General features: G+C 36.0%; 1 protein-coding gene across 1 annotated transcript in view; it reads left to right on the forward strand.

Moving 5' to 3' along the window:
• Positions 1-14,541, forward strand: part of LOC306871168 (serine incorporator 5-like) — a 25,604-nt gene continuing 11,063 nt past the window's right edge. The window contains exons 1-4 of the mRNA XM_079418921.1: positions 1-175; positions 7,568-7,735; positions 13,304-13,482; positions 14,359-14,441. Of these exons, the coding sequence (XP_079275047.1) occupies positions 149-175; positions 7,568-7,735; positions 13,304-13,482; positions 14,359-14,441 (457 nt within the window). The 5' untranslated portion in view covers positions 1-148. The remainder of the gene's footprint in view (positions 176-7,567; positions 7,736-13,303; positions 13,483-14,358; positions 14,442-14,541) is intronic.

A 14,541-nucleotide genomic window follows, 5' to 3' on the forward strand; every position in this document is an offset into this window, starting at 1 on the left:
AGTCTATTGTGAATGTGAGCGCGCTGCGCGTGCAGGGAGACTCGCGGGAGCAGCGAACGCTCGAGCCACGGTCGCGTTATCAGAACCTCACGAGCTCAACAATTGAACTGGATCGGTGTGTGTAAGGAGGATTTGCCTCGCTGTCAGCATGTGTGCACCGTGTTGTTTGTCTCAGGTGAGTGATGCATTGACTGTATGGCATGAAGAAACATCACCGTCTTTTATCATCAACCGTGAAGCGCGCGGAGCACTCGGGTTCTCCGGTTTAAAATGATTTTCTGTAGCGTTTTATGCTGATGCTTTTGAAAAAGTTTAATAATAACGTATTTGATTGTTGTATTTGTTAATGCGTATCTATCGATTTCAAGTATAAAGCAGTTTTTAGTGTCAGCCTTGTTTGTTCTGTGCCAGTTAACGTTACAGCTGTGAGTTCTCAAGAGTAACGTTAAATGTGCTGTACATCATCATTTCATAAATCATATCTGCTTACAGTTCTGCTTTTTATTTAACACAACTAGCTATGTGTTCATTTAAACCCCGTTGTGACTGTGAAGACACTAGACAAATACTGTTGGGAACAAAACACCTCTTAAACCAGCCCAAGATGTTTTGATGGTCTCCCAGCCTGGTCAAATTGTTAGCTAGTTTTAGAGGGTTTTGGGACATTTTTCAGCCTGAATCCAGCTAAACACCTGTTTGGATTGGCTGAGAGACCAGCAGAAACCACCTAAGACCAGCAAATCATCTTAGGCTGGTTTAAGTTGTCTTTTATCAGCAGGCTAATGCTTTCCGCTGACTTTACAGGACAGTATTTTTCCATCAACTGTGGTGTCAGACTTATCGTTTTAGCCAGGATTTTATCTTGCTCATACAGTCAGGAAATTATGTCATCGCTGTGACTGACCATGTTCTGTCTTCTGTCCTCATTTCATTCCGGTCAGGACAAGTATGTCTGTATCTGTCCTTGTTTTTAACTGAACCATGTGAATCAAATTTGATCAAATCCAAATAAAACAGACAATATTGGACACCCTACCAGGAAACACTTCAGGGCTAGATATAGTAAATGAGTGACAGTGTATTGTCTCCTTCACATTCTCAGTTTACTAATTTCTCTGAGGGCCAACTTGTCTTGTAGCCCCTTTGTATGTGGTGGGGTCCGCGGGTGGTCTTTTCATTTCCTGGTTGGATCCGTGTGGCTGCTTGTTTGCATAAGATTAGCAGTGGAAAGAGAGCTTGCAGTCAGTGTTCAGCGTCAATAGTGTTGTCTCATTAGCGCTGAGCTTGTCAGGAGCAAGTGGCCCCACAAATGTGTGGAGACGGGGGGGATTGGCATTATGTAGTCTCAGTGTTTGTTAACTAATTGCTATCATTAGATAACCCCACTTTGTTTAGCTCTTGATTCTGTTTTGATGGTAATTGAGTCCCTCTTTATGCCAGTGACAGTAGCATTTATTAACATTTGTAGGTTCTGTATCCACACAAGCAACCTCACAAGACAACGCTTATGCTGTTGTAATGTCAAAGCAATGAAAGAAGCATATACAGGTAGGACAGTCACATTTAGCTGGGTTGTCCATTGGCATATCATTTAAAGGGATAGATCACACAAAAGAGAAAACTCTGTAATCATTTATTTGCCCTTATGTTTTTATAAATTTGTCTTTTCAGAAGATATTTTGAAGAGTGTTTTGACTGTTTTTGTCAAAGAGGTGTATATAAATGGGGTCTAAAACAACATTGGTCAGAAAACATGTCCACTTAAGCTGCAGTTCTCTTGTCTGCCACTTTAAATGTTGAAGCTCTTTGAAGTCAGCTGGATTTTTATCGATCATCAGCTTGGAAAAAAAAGAAAAAACCTTTGAAAGTGATTCCAAAAATTCCAAGTTACTGTTTATAGCACTCTATGTCATTATCGTTATAGCTGCGACTTCCCTATAATCATAGAATTAGGTTATAAAAATGTCATAATTGTAGTTATGATTATAACTAATTCATGAACACAAATGTAGATTTTTAGAAAAGAAAAATCCATGGTTACACTTTATTTTAGTGTGTCTCTGTAACTGTACATCTAAGTATAATGTAATATTAATTAATATGTTAGCCTACTTTAGGGTTTTGGTTTAGGGTTATAGCATGTAATTATGTATAACATACTGTTGTTACTATAGTAAATATGTGTAATATGAGTTCATATTAATGAAAGTGGATAGTAACCCAACAAAAACTTGACATAAACATCACACTTCAAACATGAAGATGTAATGCTTGCAGGGATGGGTTATTTTTTGATACGTCTTGTTTTGTGTTTCTCTAAAACATATACTGGAACGCCATGAGGGCGAGTAAATGAAGAAAGAATTTTCACATTTGGGTGGAGTGTCCCTTTGAGATATATCCAGCAGTTTGAGGATGCCTTCTAATTATTGTCAAGATGTAAAGCAAAATCTTGTTTTGTGACATGTTTTGTCTTCAAGTGTGTGAAAAGCTTCTCGGCTCTTGCAGATTGGACTGTTTAGTCTTGTCCTGGGAAACATTATGGAAATCTAACTGTGATATCTCCGTTAGATGTCTGGGCTTGAGTCATATATGACTGCCCTATGAATCATCTGTGATGATGCATTCTGTAAAAAAAAGGTGCTTTTATTGCCTGGTGAACAATGTTCCCTCTAATTGTTTTTCTTGCTGAGTAAACCTTTTCTCTAGTTTGTGGACATTTCGGCCACCTGAGCAAAAACATTCTTTATTTGATAAAAAAATACTGAATATTATTTCACAAAATAATATTGTGAAATATTATTGCAATTTAAAATAAAAGTTTTCTATTTTAATATGCTTTAAAATATAATTTATTCCTGTGAAGCAAAGCTGAATTTTCAGTGTCACATGATCAGAAATCATTCTTATATGTTGATTTATAATCAATGTTGGAAAAAGTTGTGCTGCTTAATATTTTTTGGGACCTGTGATATTTTTCAGGATTCTTTGAAAAATAAAAAGTTGAAAAGAACAGTGTTTATTCAAAATAGAAATTTTGTGTTACAATATACACTATTCAAAAGTTTTGGGTCAGTAAATGTTTTCTTTCTTATTTTTATTTTTTTAATTAATACTTTTATTCAGCAAGGATGTGTTAAATGGATAAAAAGTGATAGTAATGACTTTTAAATATAAAAATATTTATATTTTTAATTAATGTTGTTCTTTTTAACTTTTTATTAGCCTAATCAAAGAATCAAAGAAAAAATGTTCCAAAACATATTAAGCAGCACAACAGTTTCAACACTGATAATAAATCAGTATATTAGAATGATGTCTGAAGGATCATGTGACACTGAAGAGTGGAGTAATGATGCTGAAACTTCAGCTTTGCTTTAAAGGATATACTATATTTTAAAATATATTAAAATAGAAAACCAATATTAGAAATTGCAATATGAAAAAGTTAGCAATATTACTGTATTTTTTTAATCGAATAAATACAGACTTGATAAGCATAAGTGACTCCATTAAAAAAACAATGTCAATTATTTATTAGGTTTATAATAAAGGCCTAACATAGTATAATGTAATATCAAAACAACTGAAGCATTTAAACTGGTAGAAGAGAATAGAAAAAAACTGAAGCATTTAAACTGAGATCTGTAAGTTTAATATTTTTTCAAAAAAATGTGAACGTGAATTCTTATGTAGCTATCTAAACATCCCTATATGAAGCACAGTTTGTACAATACCCCTGTGTGTGACTGTAAATGTCTCTGAGTTTTGTTACCATTCTGTGCTGCTCATCCGCTATTTCCAGCATTTATACATGCAATCATTGAAGTATTCGGTTTCTACAGCGACTCATTTTGCGCACATCATTCTCTTTCTATTAAACCTGTAAACCGCATTCACCGGTTCTAACTCTGTTGCGGCAGCAGCTCTATAGCGGTTTACAGGAGCATTGCAATTCTTTAGTTTTTACTAGAATACAATCAAATGGCTTTTCCAGCTCATCTTTGCGTGTGCGCAGCACATTATTTTTCTGCGCGCGCAGAGGGAACATTGCTGGTGACATTGCACTGTGAAAACATTCATGTCTGAATTCCAAATTACTGTTGCAATTCTGTTAATACAGGAAGGGTATTCTTTATCTTTCATTATCTAATAGTAATGAATTCCCGTGGCACACTGTTCTTGATCAGGCATTGAGGTAACTTTGTTTGTAAGATCTTATTTGTCTAAACACCCACGTGAAAACTGCAAAATGTGTAGCGTCTCCAGTGTGCTACAGTGTTATGATGAATCGGCATAAAATATGAAAACGGCTGAAGGAAACGTCACAACGTGTGTACCCCACACCCCTTATACTGTGGACTTTTTGTAGACTTTTTCAAGTTCCTCAAATCTCAGCTAGTGAGGTTTTTTCTTCTAGCGAACTGAAATGAGGCATTTGTGGCAGGACAATCTGTGTTGACTTTGTGAGTAGAAGTGAGGCATTCGCACCCTTGTGAATTTCACACAGCCTTTACGCATTTCTTTCTCTCTCTGACTTCCTCTATTTCACCATCGTAGAGGGTGTTTACTCTTGTCCTCTGAGCCTTTGGATTACTCTGTATTTGCAACTGAAAAAGCTGTCAAGCAATCGCCACCCATCCATCAACGTCGTGCAGTGTGATTCTAGCAGGAAGGGTTGACTCTTCAGTGTTACTATGGGTACTCTTCGCACTGGACAAAAGAGCACTTTTTTGTGTACACTTCAAATAGTGAAGTATTACATTTTTGCCTCAGCTGTACAATTGCCTGGCTAGCAGATCCACAAAGCAGCTATTCATGACATGGAGACTATAGATTTATTGTGAACTGAGTTTTGACAGTAATCGTACTTGAGCTCAGTGAAATGTATCAGATCACTTTGTCTATTAATGTTCTCGGCCATTTGTAACGTACACCAGAGATCAGTTTATATTGGGTTTGAATCGATTAGCCTATTTGTTTGGCTGCCAAGCATCTTGTCAAGTCATCTAGTGTTTTAACATCTGTTTTAATGGTGTAATTATTTAATAATTACTTTTTACTAATTAAAATGCATATCGAATCAGTTCAATTCCTAAAGCTTTAAAATGGGGAAATGTTTCGATGCTTATTTTATTTGACAAGTAATAACATTACAGCAAAGAACTATAGCATAAAGATGTATTTTTACTTATTTATTTTTTGAAAATGAAAATTCTATGCAATTCTGAATTTTACTGGCAATTCCATTAATTAATTTGTGTTATTAAAAAGCATATCTAATTAATAAAATATACTCTCCTAACAGGAAAATGTTTCTGTGTTCATTTTATTTGACAATTAATGAAAATACAGCAGAGAACTACAATAGCATTTTTATGGATTTAAAAAAAATATATAATTTAAAAATGTAACATTCTATAAAATTTAGAATTTTATTGACAATTCCATCAATTTAATTAATGTGTTCCATGCATGCTCATTTTATTGGACAATTCATGAACCAGAACTACAGAACCAGCATTGAGTTATGGTGGACTTTTTCTGGACTTATTTCTTCTAAAATGTGAAAATTTTGGAATCTAACCAGTTACTGAGTTAACATTTTCCCTATAGTACACTGTAAAAAAAAAGAAGTTGAGCCAACTTAAAATTTTAAGGCAACCAGCTTCAGCAGATTTTTGAGTTTTCTCAACTTTGTTTTAAGTTTATACAACAAAAAGTTCATCTCCTACAAAAATAAGTTGAGAGAACTCAAAAATCTGCTGAAGCTGGTTGCCTTAAAATTTTAAGTTGGCTCGACTTTCTTTTTTTTCTTTTTACAGTGTATTGAGTCACTGCAGTCCAAACTTATTGCACAGCTTTCATTGGCTTACTATTGTTTTTTTTGTTAAAGGAAGTTAAAGTTACTGTTGTAGCATCCAGCAGTTCTGTAATAGCTTTAAGATCCTTATTTTGTGGTTATGGTCGACTTTTCTGCTGGGTGTAAACACAGCGGAACTACAAACCTAGAGTCTGTTTGCTACAATTCAACATTCTTCCAACTTAGAGATGTAGTTTCAAAGAGCTCCTCCACATACTTCTGAGGAGTCGGAGAATTTCCCAGTCTGAATTGTAAGGAAAACAATGTCCAGGTTATTGTCCTTACTCGGAGTACGTCACCTTTCACCCAGACCCCTGCTGGTTGTGGGAGAGGGCTAGAGAAGGGCTCTTTGTAGGGGGTTGAGAACTGTCTCCGTGGCAGGAGATGGGGGATGGTTTGATTGCGAGAGGGTGTCGACCAGCGAGTGGGCTCCATGGTGCTGTGATGGGTTGGGGTCGTACATGCTGACCACCTGTTGTCTGGAGAGGGGACGTGTCCCCTTGATTCCTCTGCAGTTTGTTTTGTTACATAGTTCTGATGTGCTGTTTACTGTCAAATTCATGAATATACAAGCTTCTAGAAGATAATCAGAGGATCCATCAGCATTATGATTTCTTATTTTTTAGGTTGTTGAAATTAATGAACCCATTAAAGGGATAGTCAACCCAAAAATGCTAATTGTCATCACTTACTCATCCTCAAGTTGTTCCAGCCCTGTATGAATTTCTTTGTTTTGCTGAACACAAAAGAAGGCATAACAAAACAGTTAAGGGTCCCCATTCCATAGTACCCCCATAACATGGAGGTCAGTGGTGTCCGTCAATTGTTAGGTTATCAACATTCTTCAAAATATCTTCATTTCATGTTCAGTAGAAGAAAAAAAAATTATACTGTTTTGGAGCAACATGATGGTGAGTAAATGATGCCAGAATATTATTTTCTGAGTTAACTATCCATTTATAAGCATATAAAAGTATATAAATCAGCTTTTGAAAAACAACACATATTAACATAATCTACATATTCTTGTAGATTTCATTTTAATTTTGACAAATCAAATCAAATTCCATAATTAAAAATCATTAAAAACGGCTAACTTATGGCTCGATGATTTTGTACTTGTATAGCTTCTCAAAATGTAATCATTATTTATCAATTCAATCCAAAAAAATATATTTTCTTCTCTGGCTGCATAATCTTGTCTACAAACAATAGTAGAAAAGATTAAGGGATTTTCTAAAACGTGTAGAAACATTTGTACTGATACTGTGTAAACTCAATCTGATCTTGGAGCCTTGTGTTATGTCTGTGTCTTGCGTCATGTGAATCAAGTTGCCTCATAGTAACAGCACAGCTCTACTATTGTTTACAGCCAATAGGAATGAGGCATTTGTGTTGCTAAAGGGGATGATGACCAATGAGACTTTCACAGTCCCCTCAATGCATTTGTTCAGTTTCACAGTACATTATAGACTTGTATTGGTTTATTTCAACTGAAATTGATATATTACTTAATCTTAAAAAGATTGTGTTGTCTTTGCCCTGGTTTACAGTAACACTTTAATTGGCTTATTTTATACTTTTAAATGTGCAGATGTGCTTTAAAATCCATTTGTTTAATTGTAAATCATTGTAATGGTTTGTGAACCGTTATCGTTAAGCACTTGCATGTGTCCCGCTCACTCATCTGCTGTTTTTCTGCAGCTGGCCTGCTGCTGTGGATCGGCTGCCTGCTCCCTGTGCTGCGGCTGTTGTCCCAAGATCAAACAGTCCACCTCCACACGCTTCATGTACGCCTTCTTCTTCATGTTGGTCACGGTGACCTGTGTCATCATGATGTCCCCCACTGTGGAGACAGCAGTGCAAGAACATGTGAGTTTGTTCAGAGCTTCTCCGTTTGCATTTTTCAGTATCAGGTTCCCTAATTTACAAAGACCATTAAATCTGGACTAAGGTCAGCAGTACCTCGTGTCATCACCTGCTGCTGGGCATCTGCCTTCCTGCAAAAAAAGATCCAGCTCAAGTCAAACACAAATATTCCTTCAGCACTCTTTCAAATTGTCTGTGCTGTTGGGGCAAAAATATGCAGAACACTAATAGGCCTACTGATTTAAATGATAACAACACTCTCATTGCCAAGTTAAAGCATAGGCAAGTTGTTTTTAAGTCAAAATAGTAATAAATGAACTCACAATGGGGCAGGTAAAATGTTTCTAACTTCTAAAGACTCGATCACCATTTGACTCACCTACAGAACTCAAGTTAAAGAGATGCATTTGGAACAGCTTTTTATAATATATACATTTTCTTGAAATGAAGCAAGTTTTGTGTACTTAAGGTTTGCGAATCTTAGAGTTGTATCATTTGAGTGGTTGTTCATAAGATATAGTTAAAGAGACACATTTGCAGTTTTTGTAATACATTTTAAAAATAAAAAGTAAATCTGTATTCAGTCCTCAGACTTTTGTGTTGCAAGACAGACTCCTAAACACAAAGCCACCATTCTAAAGTCTGTTTCCTCAGTGTTTTATTTCATTTTATTTCTCAATAAATGAACGCTTTGTTACCTAACAGAAGAACAGTATGTCCTCTACTACCTGGACAGATCTTTTTAAAAGCAAAGGGACATTAGAAGCATTTGTAAGAATAGAATTTACGCATTCATTCATTCATTAAAGAAAAGATCAATAGAGGATCAAGGGTTTATTTGCAGGCAGCTAGCCCATGTTATTCAGACAAACACACGACTCTTCTGCTTCAAAGCATTGCAGGAATATAAGACGGAGTATGAATGCTCCATCATTAGTGATCGACCGATATTGATTTTTTTTATAACCGATACCGATGCCAATTATTTGCACGTTTAAGTGCCCGATAACCGATATGCAGAACCGATATTTATGTACTGTTATAAAGTAAATAAATGACTGCGTGAAGTAAGTCCATACTTCACTTTGGTTTTTCCTCCTTTCAGTCATCTTAACAGTCTTTCATGCAGGGCTCTAGACTCATTCTTCCCACTGATCTCACTTTTGCGACTAACTTTCTCAGCTGGTCGCAGGAGCACATAATTTGGTTGCAATTTGTTTTTTGTTTTTTTGTTTTTGCACATTTGAACATTTGATTAATCAATGCATGCTGATGAACTTTTATCATAGTTTATAGTTATATGGTAATGAAATTGTTCAACATTCAACTCGTTCTTTTTCATCAGTATTATTTGTGATTTAAATTTTGTGAACAGGAATTCCTTTTTTCGTGCGCTTTCACTTTCAAATTTGCGATCTTGGTGTCACATTTTGCAAGAAAAGATAATTGTCTGTTTTGCTTATATCTATACACCTTTCATTTTTTAAGACTAAAACAAAAGATGGATTCATTGTTATTCTTAATTAAAAAGCACAACAACAATAAAACAGTACGTTGACAATGACAAACTAGCTTACATAACAGTTACTAACAACAACGAATAAGACGAGGCATGGCACAGGTCACATCACATGCTGTACTATATACCGAGTATATTACAGAATGTTTAGCAAACTCTAAGGAAGCAAATAAATATATATATTTTTAAATTAAGGAAAGCCTCCATAGCGTAACGTGAGGTAAACAGCAAAGAAAACAAGCTTCTCAAAACGAAAACAAAAAGAAAAGTAAAACTAAACTGGCTGTAGCTGACAGGACTTGCATGTTTTTTCTACAAGAATACCAGCATGTTCACCTTCTCTGGTTTAAGAAGCGGTCTTTTACTTTAGTTTGAAAACAAAATCCTCCATTGCGCTCCGTCCGCGACGCACACCTTCACGCTCGTGCTGACGCGGCGAGTATAAACCAAGCTCTACCCACGACGCGCTCTCACTGAAAGCACCTCTCTTCACGTGATCAGTGAAATCTGACTCCTGCTATAATGTGCTGCAGCGCGCGCTGTATGAAGCAGACGCTTTGGAGCAGCGCAGACCAGGCACTCGTACAAATGCGACCACGTCAAATTCTAACTTGCAAAAAATTACCATTTTGGTCGCAGTCTAGAGCCCTGTCATGTTAAATTTAATCTTCGTATTACAACAATAAAAAACATTTTATTTATAAAAAGCTTTAGTAGCAACACTAATATTAGCAGTAAGCAAAATAAACGTAGAATGTAATGTTTTCAAATGGAGAAAATAAATAAAGGACCGGAGTCATATCAACTTCATTTTTAACTAGTTTTAGTAGGTTTATAAACTGTTTAATAGGCTAAAGAGTGAAGAATAATTCACTGTATAATGTTAATTCACTGAATAATATTCTCTGGAATATTGGAATATAACAAGCATTGTATTTTATTGCATTTCTCAACTGGCATGCTCTAAATTATGCTGCTGACAGCGCGGTTTATCTGTGCATTTACACAGAACTATACATATAACTATATATACTGCGATCGATTGCAGAGAATTTCCATAGAGTTGTATTAATTTAGATGTTTATAAACTAAATAATGGTTATATAGTAAGTGTTAACACAATTTAGGGTGCTTCAAAAAAGTGAATCTTGTTAAAAGTTACATTCTGTTACGGGGCTGACGAGACGTGAGACGTGCGGATCCATGTGCAAAGCTTTATTATAAAACATGGTCATACAGGCAGGGTCGGGAGACAGCAAACAGGTATGGCAGAGGCAAGACAGAGCAATCTGTGGAGCAAGCGTGGGTCGACGATCAACGAACAGTATCCAAAGGGGCAAGGCAGAGAGATAATCCAGAGACGAGAGCAATAGTCCAGACGAGGTGCAAACACAGTCCAAACGGCAAGGCAAAGGGGTAAATCCAGGAGACAAAGGCAGGGTCAGACACGGCAGGAAAACAAGGCAAGACTAAGACTAGGACAATGATTATGGCTCTGTAAAGTTGCTATCGCTTAGTGAGTGATAAATGCTAACAATACTCGGCCGTGAGCAAGAGCAAGTCCCAGGCTTAAATAGAGTGATGGTGATTGTGAAATGGTGATCAGGTGTGGGCGAAATAGTGAACAGCTGTGCAAGTCGTCAGTGCAATGGATTGTGGGAAATTGAGTCCAGTGTGCTGTGTAGTGTAAAAGTCCATGTGGTGAGCGGGTGACCTCTGGTGGTGAGGAAACTGAAGTGCATGGCCAGGATTCGTAACACATGCAGTGGCAGTGCTGAGCATTTCTTGAGCATCAACCACTGAGTGAACTGCAATATGAAAGCGGCTTCACGAGACTAATGATGAGCTTATAGACAACAGAGAGAGAATTAAATTCAATGCTTTTATTTCCAACATGCAATCATTCATGGCTGTATTATTTAATTCATGCAAAGTTACGTCTTTATTTGGAGAGGACTTGACGGATTATCTACGTGACTCCGACTTCACGAGACTAATAGACCACAGAGAGAATTCAATTCAGCGCTTTTATTTCCAACATGCTCTAATTCATGGCTGTGTTATTTCAGGCAAAGTTATAGCCTATCTTTATAGGGACAGGGCTTGACAGAGTATCTTATTTATCATATTTCTTAGAGCCAAGTTGCATGTAAACTATATATCAGGCATTTATGTAATACATCTAATTTGTGCATTAATGACTGTAATATTAAATAGTTTACTAACTACAGCAAATCAAGTACCTGCACGCCGTTGTTGTTGTCTCGTCTCCCCTCAGATGCGCGGCAATTGCGATCCTGCGTGCAATTCTCAAAACGTCCACAAGATGGCTGTGTTTATCAGTGAATCCGATATTACAAAACCGATATCCGATTATGGAAAAATGCTTAAATATCGGGAAAAATATCGGTAAATCGATATATCGGTCGATCTCTATCCATCATAACATCTAACACAGGAATTGCTGCACACTGTATTATAACTCTTTCAGTGAAGCTGGGTTTTGTTTTTCTGTAATTATTCAAAAACAGTAACTGAATGCGGTTGAAATGCACTTAAAGGCTCTGGGAGTGTAATGCGAGCTCGAGCTCTTTTTTTGCTGTCCACACCACAATGAGTGCTTACTGAGTAAATGCCATGAGTATAAAAAACCCAGACACTAAAAAAGACCAGCATAGTTATAAAATTGCTGCCTCTCGGTGAGACACAAAAGAGCTGTCACTCATGTGCCCAAGACACAAAGATTTATAGCTGTTGAAGGTTTTTCACAAATAGTTGTTTCAAATTTAAGAGCACATAAAATCTTCTCCTGGTGGTCTTTCGTGGTTACAAATCAGGGACAGAGCAAATTCTGACGGAGGAATACCTCAATAACTTTATATTATATGATGGTCCATGTTATATTAATAGCAGGGCGTCCCAGCATTATAGCAGGTCTACATAATGTGCACTGTTGGGAACCTAAATATATTTTAAGAATTGACCAGTGCCCTGCAGTTTGTGCCCGCTTTCTCTTCAAAACCACAAAAGAGAACCATACTTGTTTGAATGTGACTGGCTTTGTTAATACACTTACAAAGAGAAACAATGGTAATGCAATGTTTTTAGACAATGGTAATATTATAGTTTTCAGTAAAATTAATTTTAATATTATAATCATATATTATAATCATTATTTACCATTGTACATATAAAAGTAGCATTGTTTTAATGTTTGATTACCACCACTGTACCATATTATTATTATTATTATTATTATGGTACAATCTGTGGTATTATTATTGTTATTATTATGGTATTATTGTTATTATTACAGTCCTCAAGGTCACATGATTTTTCAGAAATCATTCTTATATGCGGATTTGGAGCTCAAGAAACATTTCTTATCATTATCCTTGTTGAAAACTAAATTTTTAGGATTTTGGTAAATAGAAAGTTGAAAAGAGCATAATTTATTTGAATTAAAAAAAAAATCTTTACTGTTTAATTAATTAATTTACTGATTAATTGATTGTGTCCTTGCTGGATTAAAGCCTGCATTATAAAGGATTATTAAAGGGTGTTATGTATTATAATTATCCATAATGTGTATTGTAATACATTATATCTTGTCGTAAATCATTCTAACTGAATTTAAAATGCATAGTGTAACAGAATTGATAAGTGTTATAATGCATTAACTGTAACAATTATTTATGAGATTGTACAGTGCATTACAAGGCATAATTAATGCATTTAAACTACTTTTATAATGCATTATACATAAGGCTTTACGTAAAGTGTTACCAGTATTTTTTTTAAAGTAATAATAATAAAAAACAAAGCAAATCTAGGACTTCTTAATGGATGGAAAGTAATGTATTCAATGTCTGTTTAAGGTGTGTGCATTATAAAGTGTTTTTTGAGTTTAAGTTCCTTTTTTGGCACCCAGCATGAAAGGGTGTGTTCACCATTTGGATTCAGTTTAACTTTAGCCTTGCCCTGAAGCGACTGTAACTATTCTGTTACTCAAAATGTAATTTTATTCCTCTTTTGTTTTGTGCTCTCCCCAGATTCCTTTCTACACCGAAATGTGTAAGAAGCTGAATGCTGGGGAGAACTGCAGTACTCTAGTGGGCTATTCAGCTGTGTATAAAGTCTGTTTCGGCATGGCCTGCTTTTTCTTCTTATTCTCTGTGTTCACCATTCGTGTGCGAACCAGCACAGGATGCCGGGCAGCTGTTCACAACGGGTAAGCGGTCGACCCAGACACTTTTGAAGTGGTATTTACACTGGAAACAGTGCTTGTTCCTCCTCTGCTTTGCTCCGTGGCCCCTCTGGGCCCGGGTTCACAGGACCTATAGAGACCACCGTGTATTGTTTGGCCTGCTGGCTCCATCTGTACGCCCCTCCTAATGCTCCATTATTCACCCACAACCAAAGCCCTGAATAGAGGTATTAATTTAAAGCTCTGTCCAGAGGAAATGGTGCTTGGAGACAAGCTTCACCCCTATGAATGGGATGGTTTAGCCCCACATGAGAGCACTTCATGTCGCAATAATTGGATCTTTGTGTTGTATGCAAATGCAGGGTAAGGAAGTATATGGCTAAACTTCATCCTGCTCTGCACATTCATACAAGCCTTTAGAAAAAAACACACAAACCCTCAATAAAAACCTCTATATATATATATGTTATTATATATGATTTAGATCTTCCTGAAACTACCCTATGATGACATGCTAACATTAATAAACAGGAAATCCTACTCTAGATGGCAAGCAGTCAAAATCTCAGAATGACATACTGTAGGAAATGTGTCATGGTAAATTTTGAGGTGATTTTGGGGTGATTGTTTTGGATCAATATCTGTTGTGAAAAATCAATGTATTGATTTATTAATAATTATTTTGAATTAATATTATTTCCCAGATCATTTTAATAATTTATTTTAAACTTTAGTACAATGATTTTTTTTTTTACTTACTTTACTCACTTACTATTGTTTTCAAACGGTTTGAAAACCCATGTCTTATATTGTTATATTGTAAAGCCAGAGTGCCAGTTTGAGAAATGATTTCCTCATTCATTATGTCTTAAATCAACAGTTTCTTCTGTTTCGTTGCAGGTTTTGGTTCTTTAAGTTTGTGGCTTTGCTGGCCTGCTGTGCAGGTGGATTTTTTCTCCCAAATCAAGAAAAGTTTCTAGAAGGTATAGTATGCTCTTTTCATAAACATACTGCAGCAGTTCTATAGTACAGTATGCAATGTTATTTTAGCATTATTGAGATTCTAATATTAATTGATAGTTA

This window comes from Barbus barbus (assembly GCF_936440315.1).
Source record: "Barbus barbus genome assembly, chromosome: 6".
NCBI classification, from domain to species: Eukaryota; Metazoa; Chordata; class Actinopteri; order Cypriniformes; family Cyprinidae; genus Barbus; species Barbus barbus.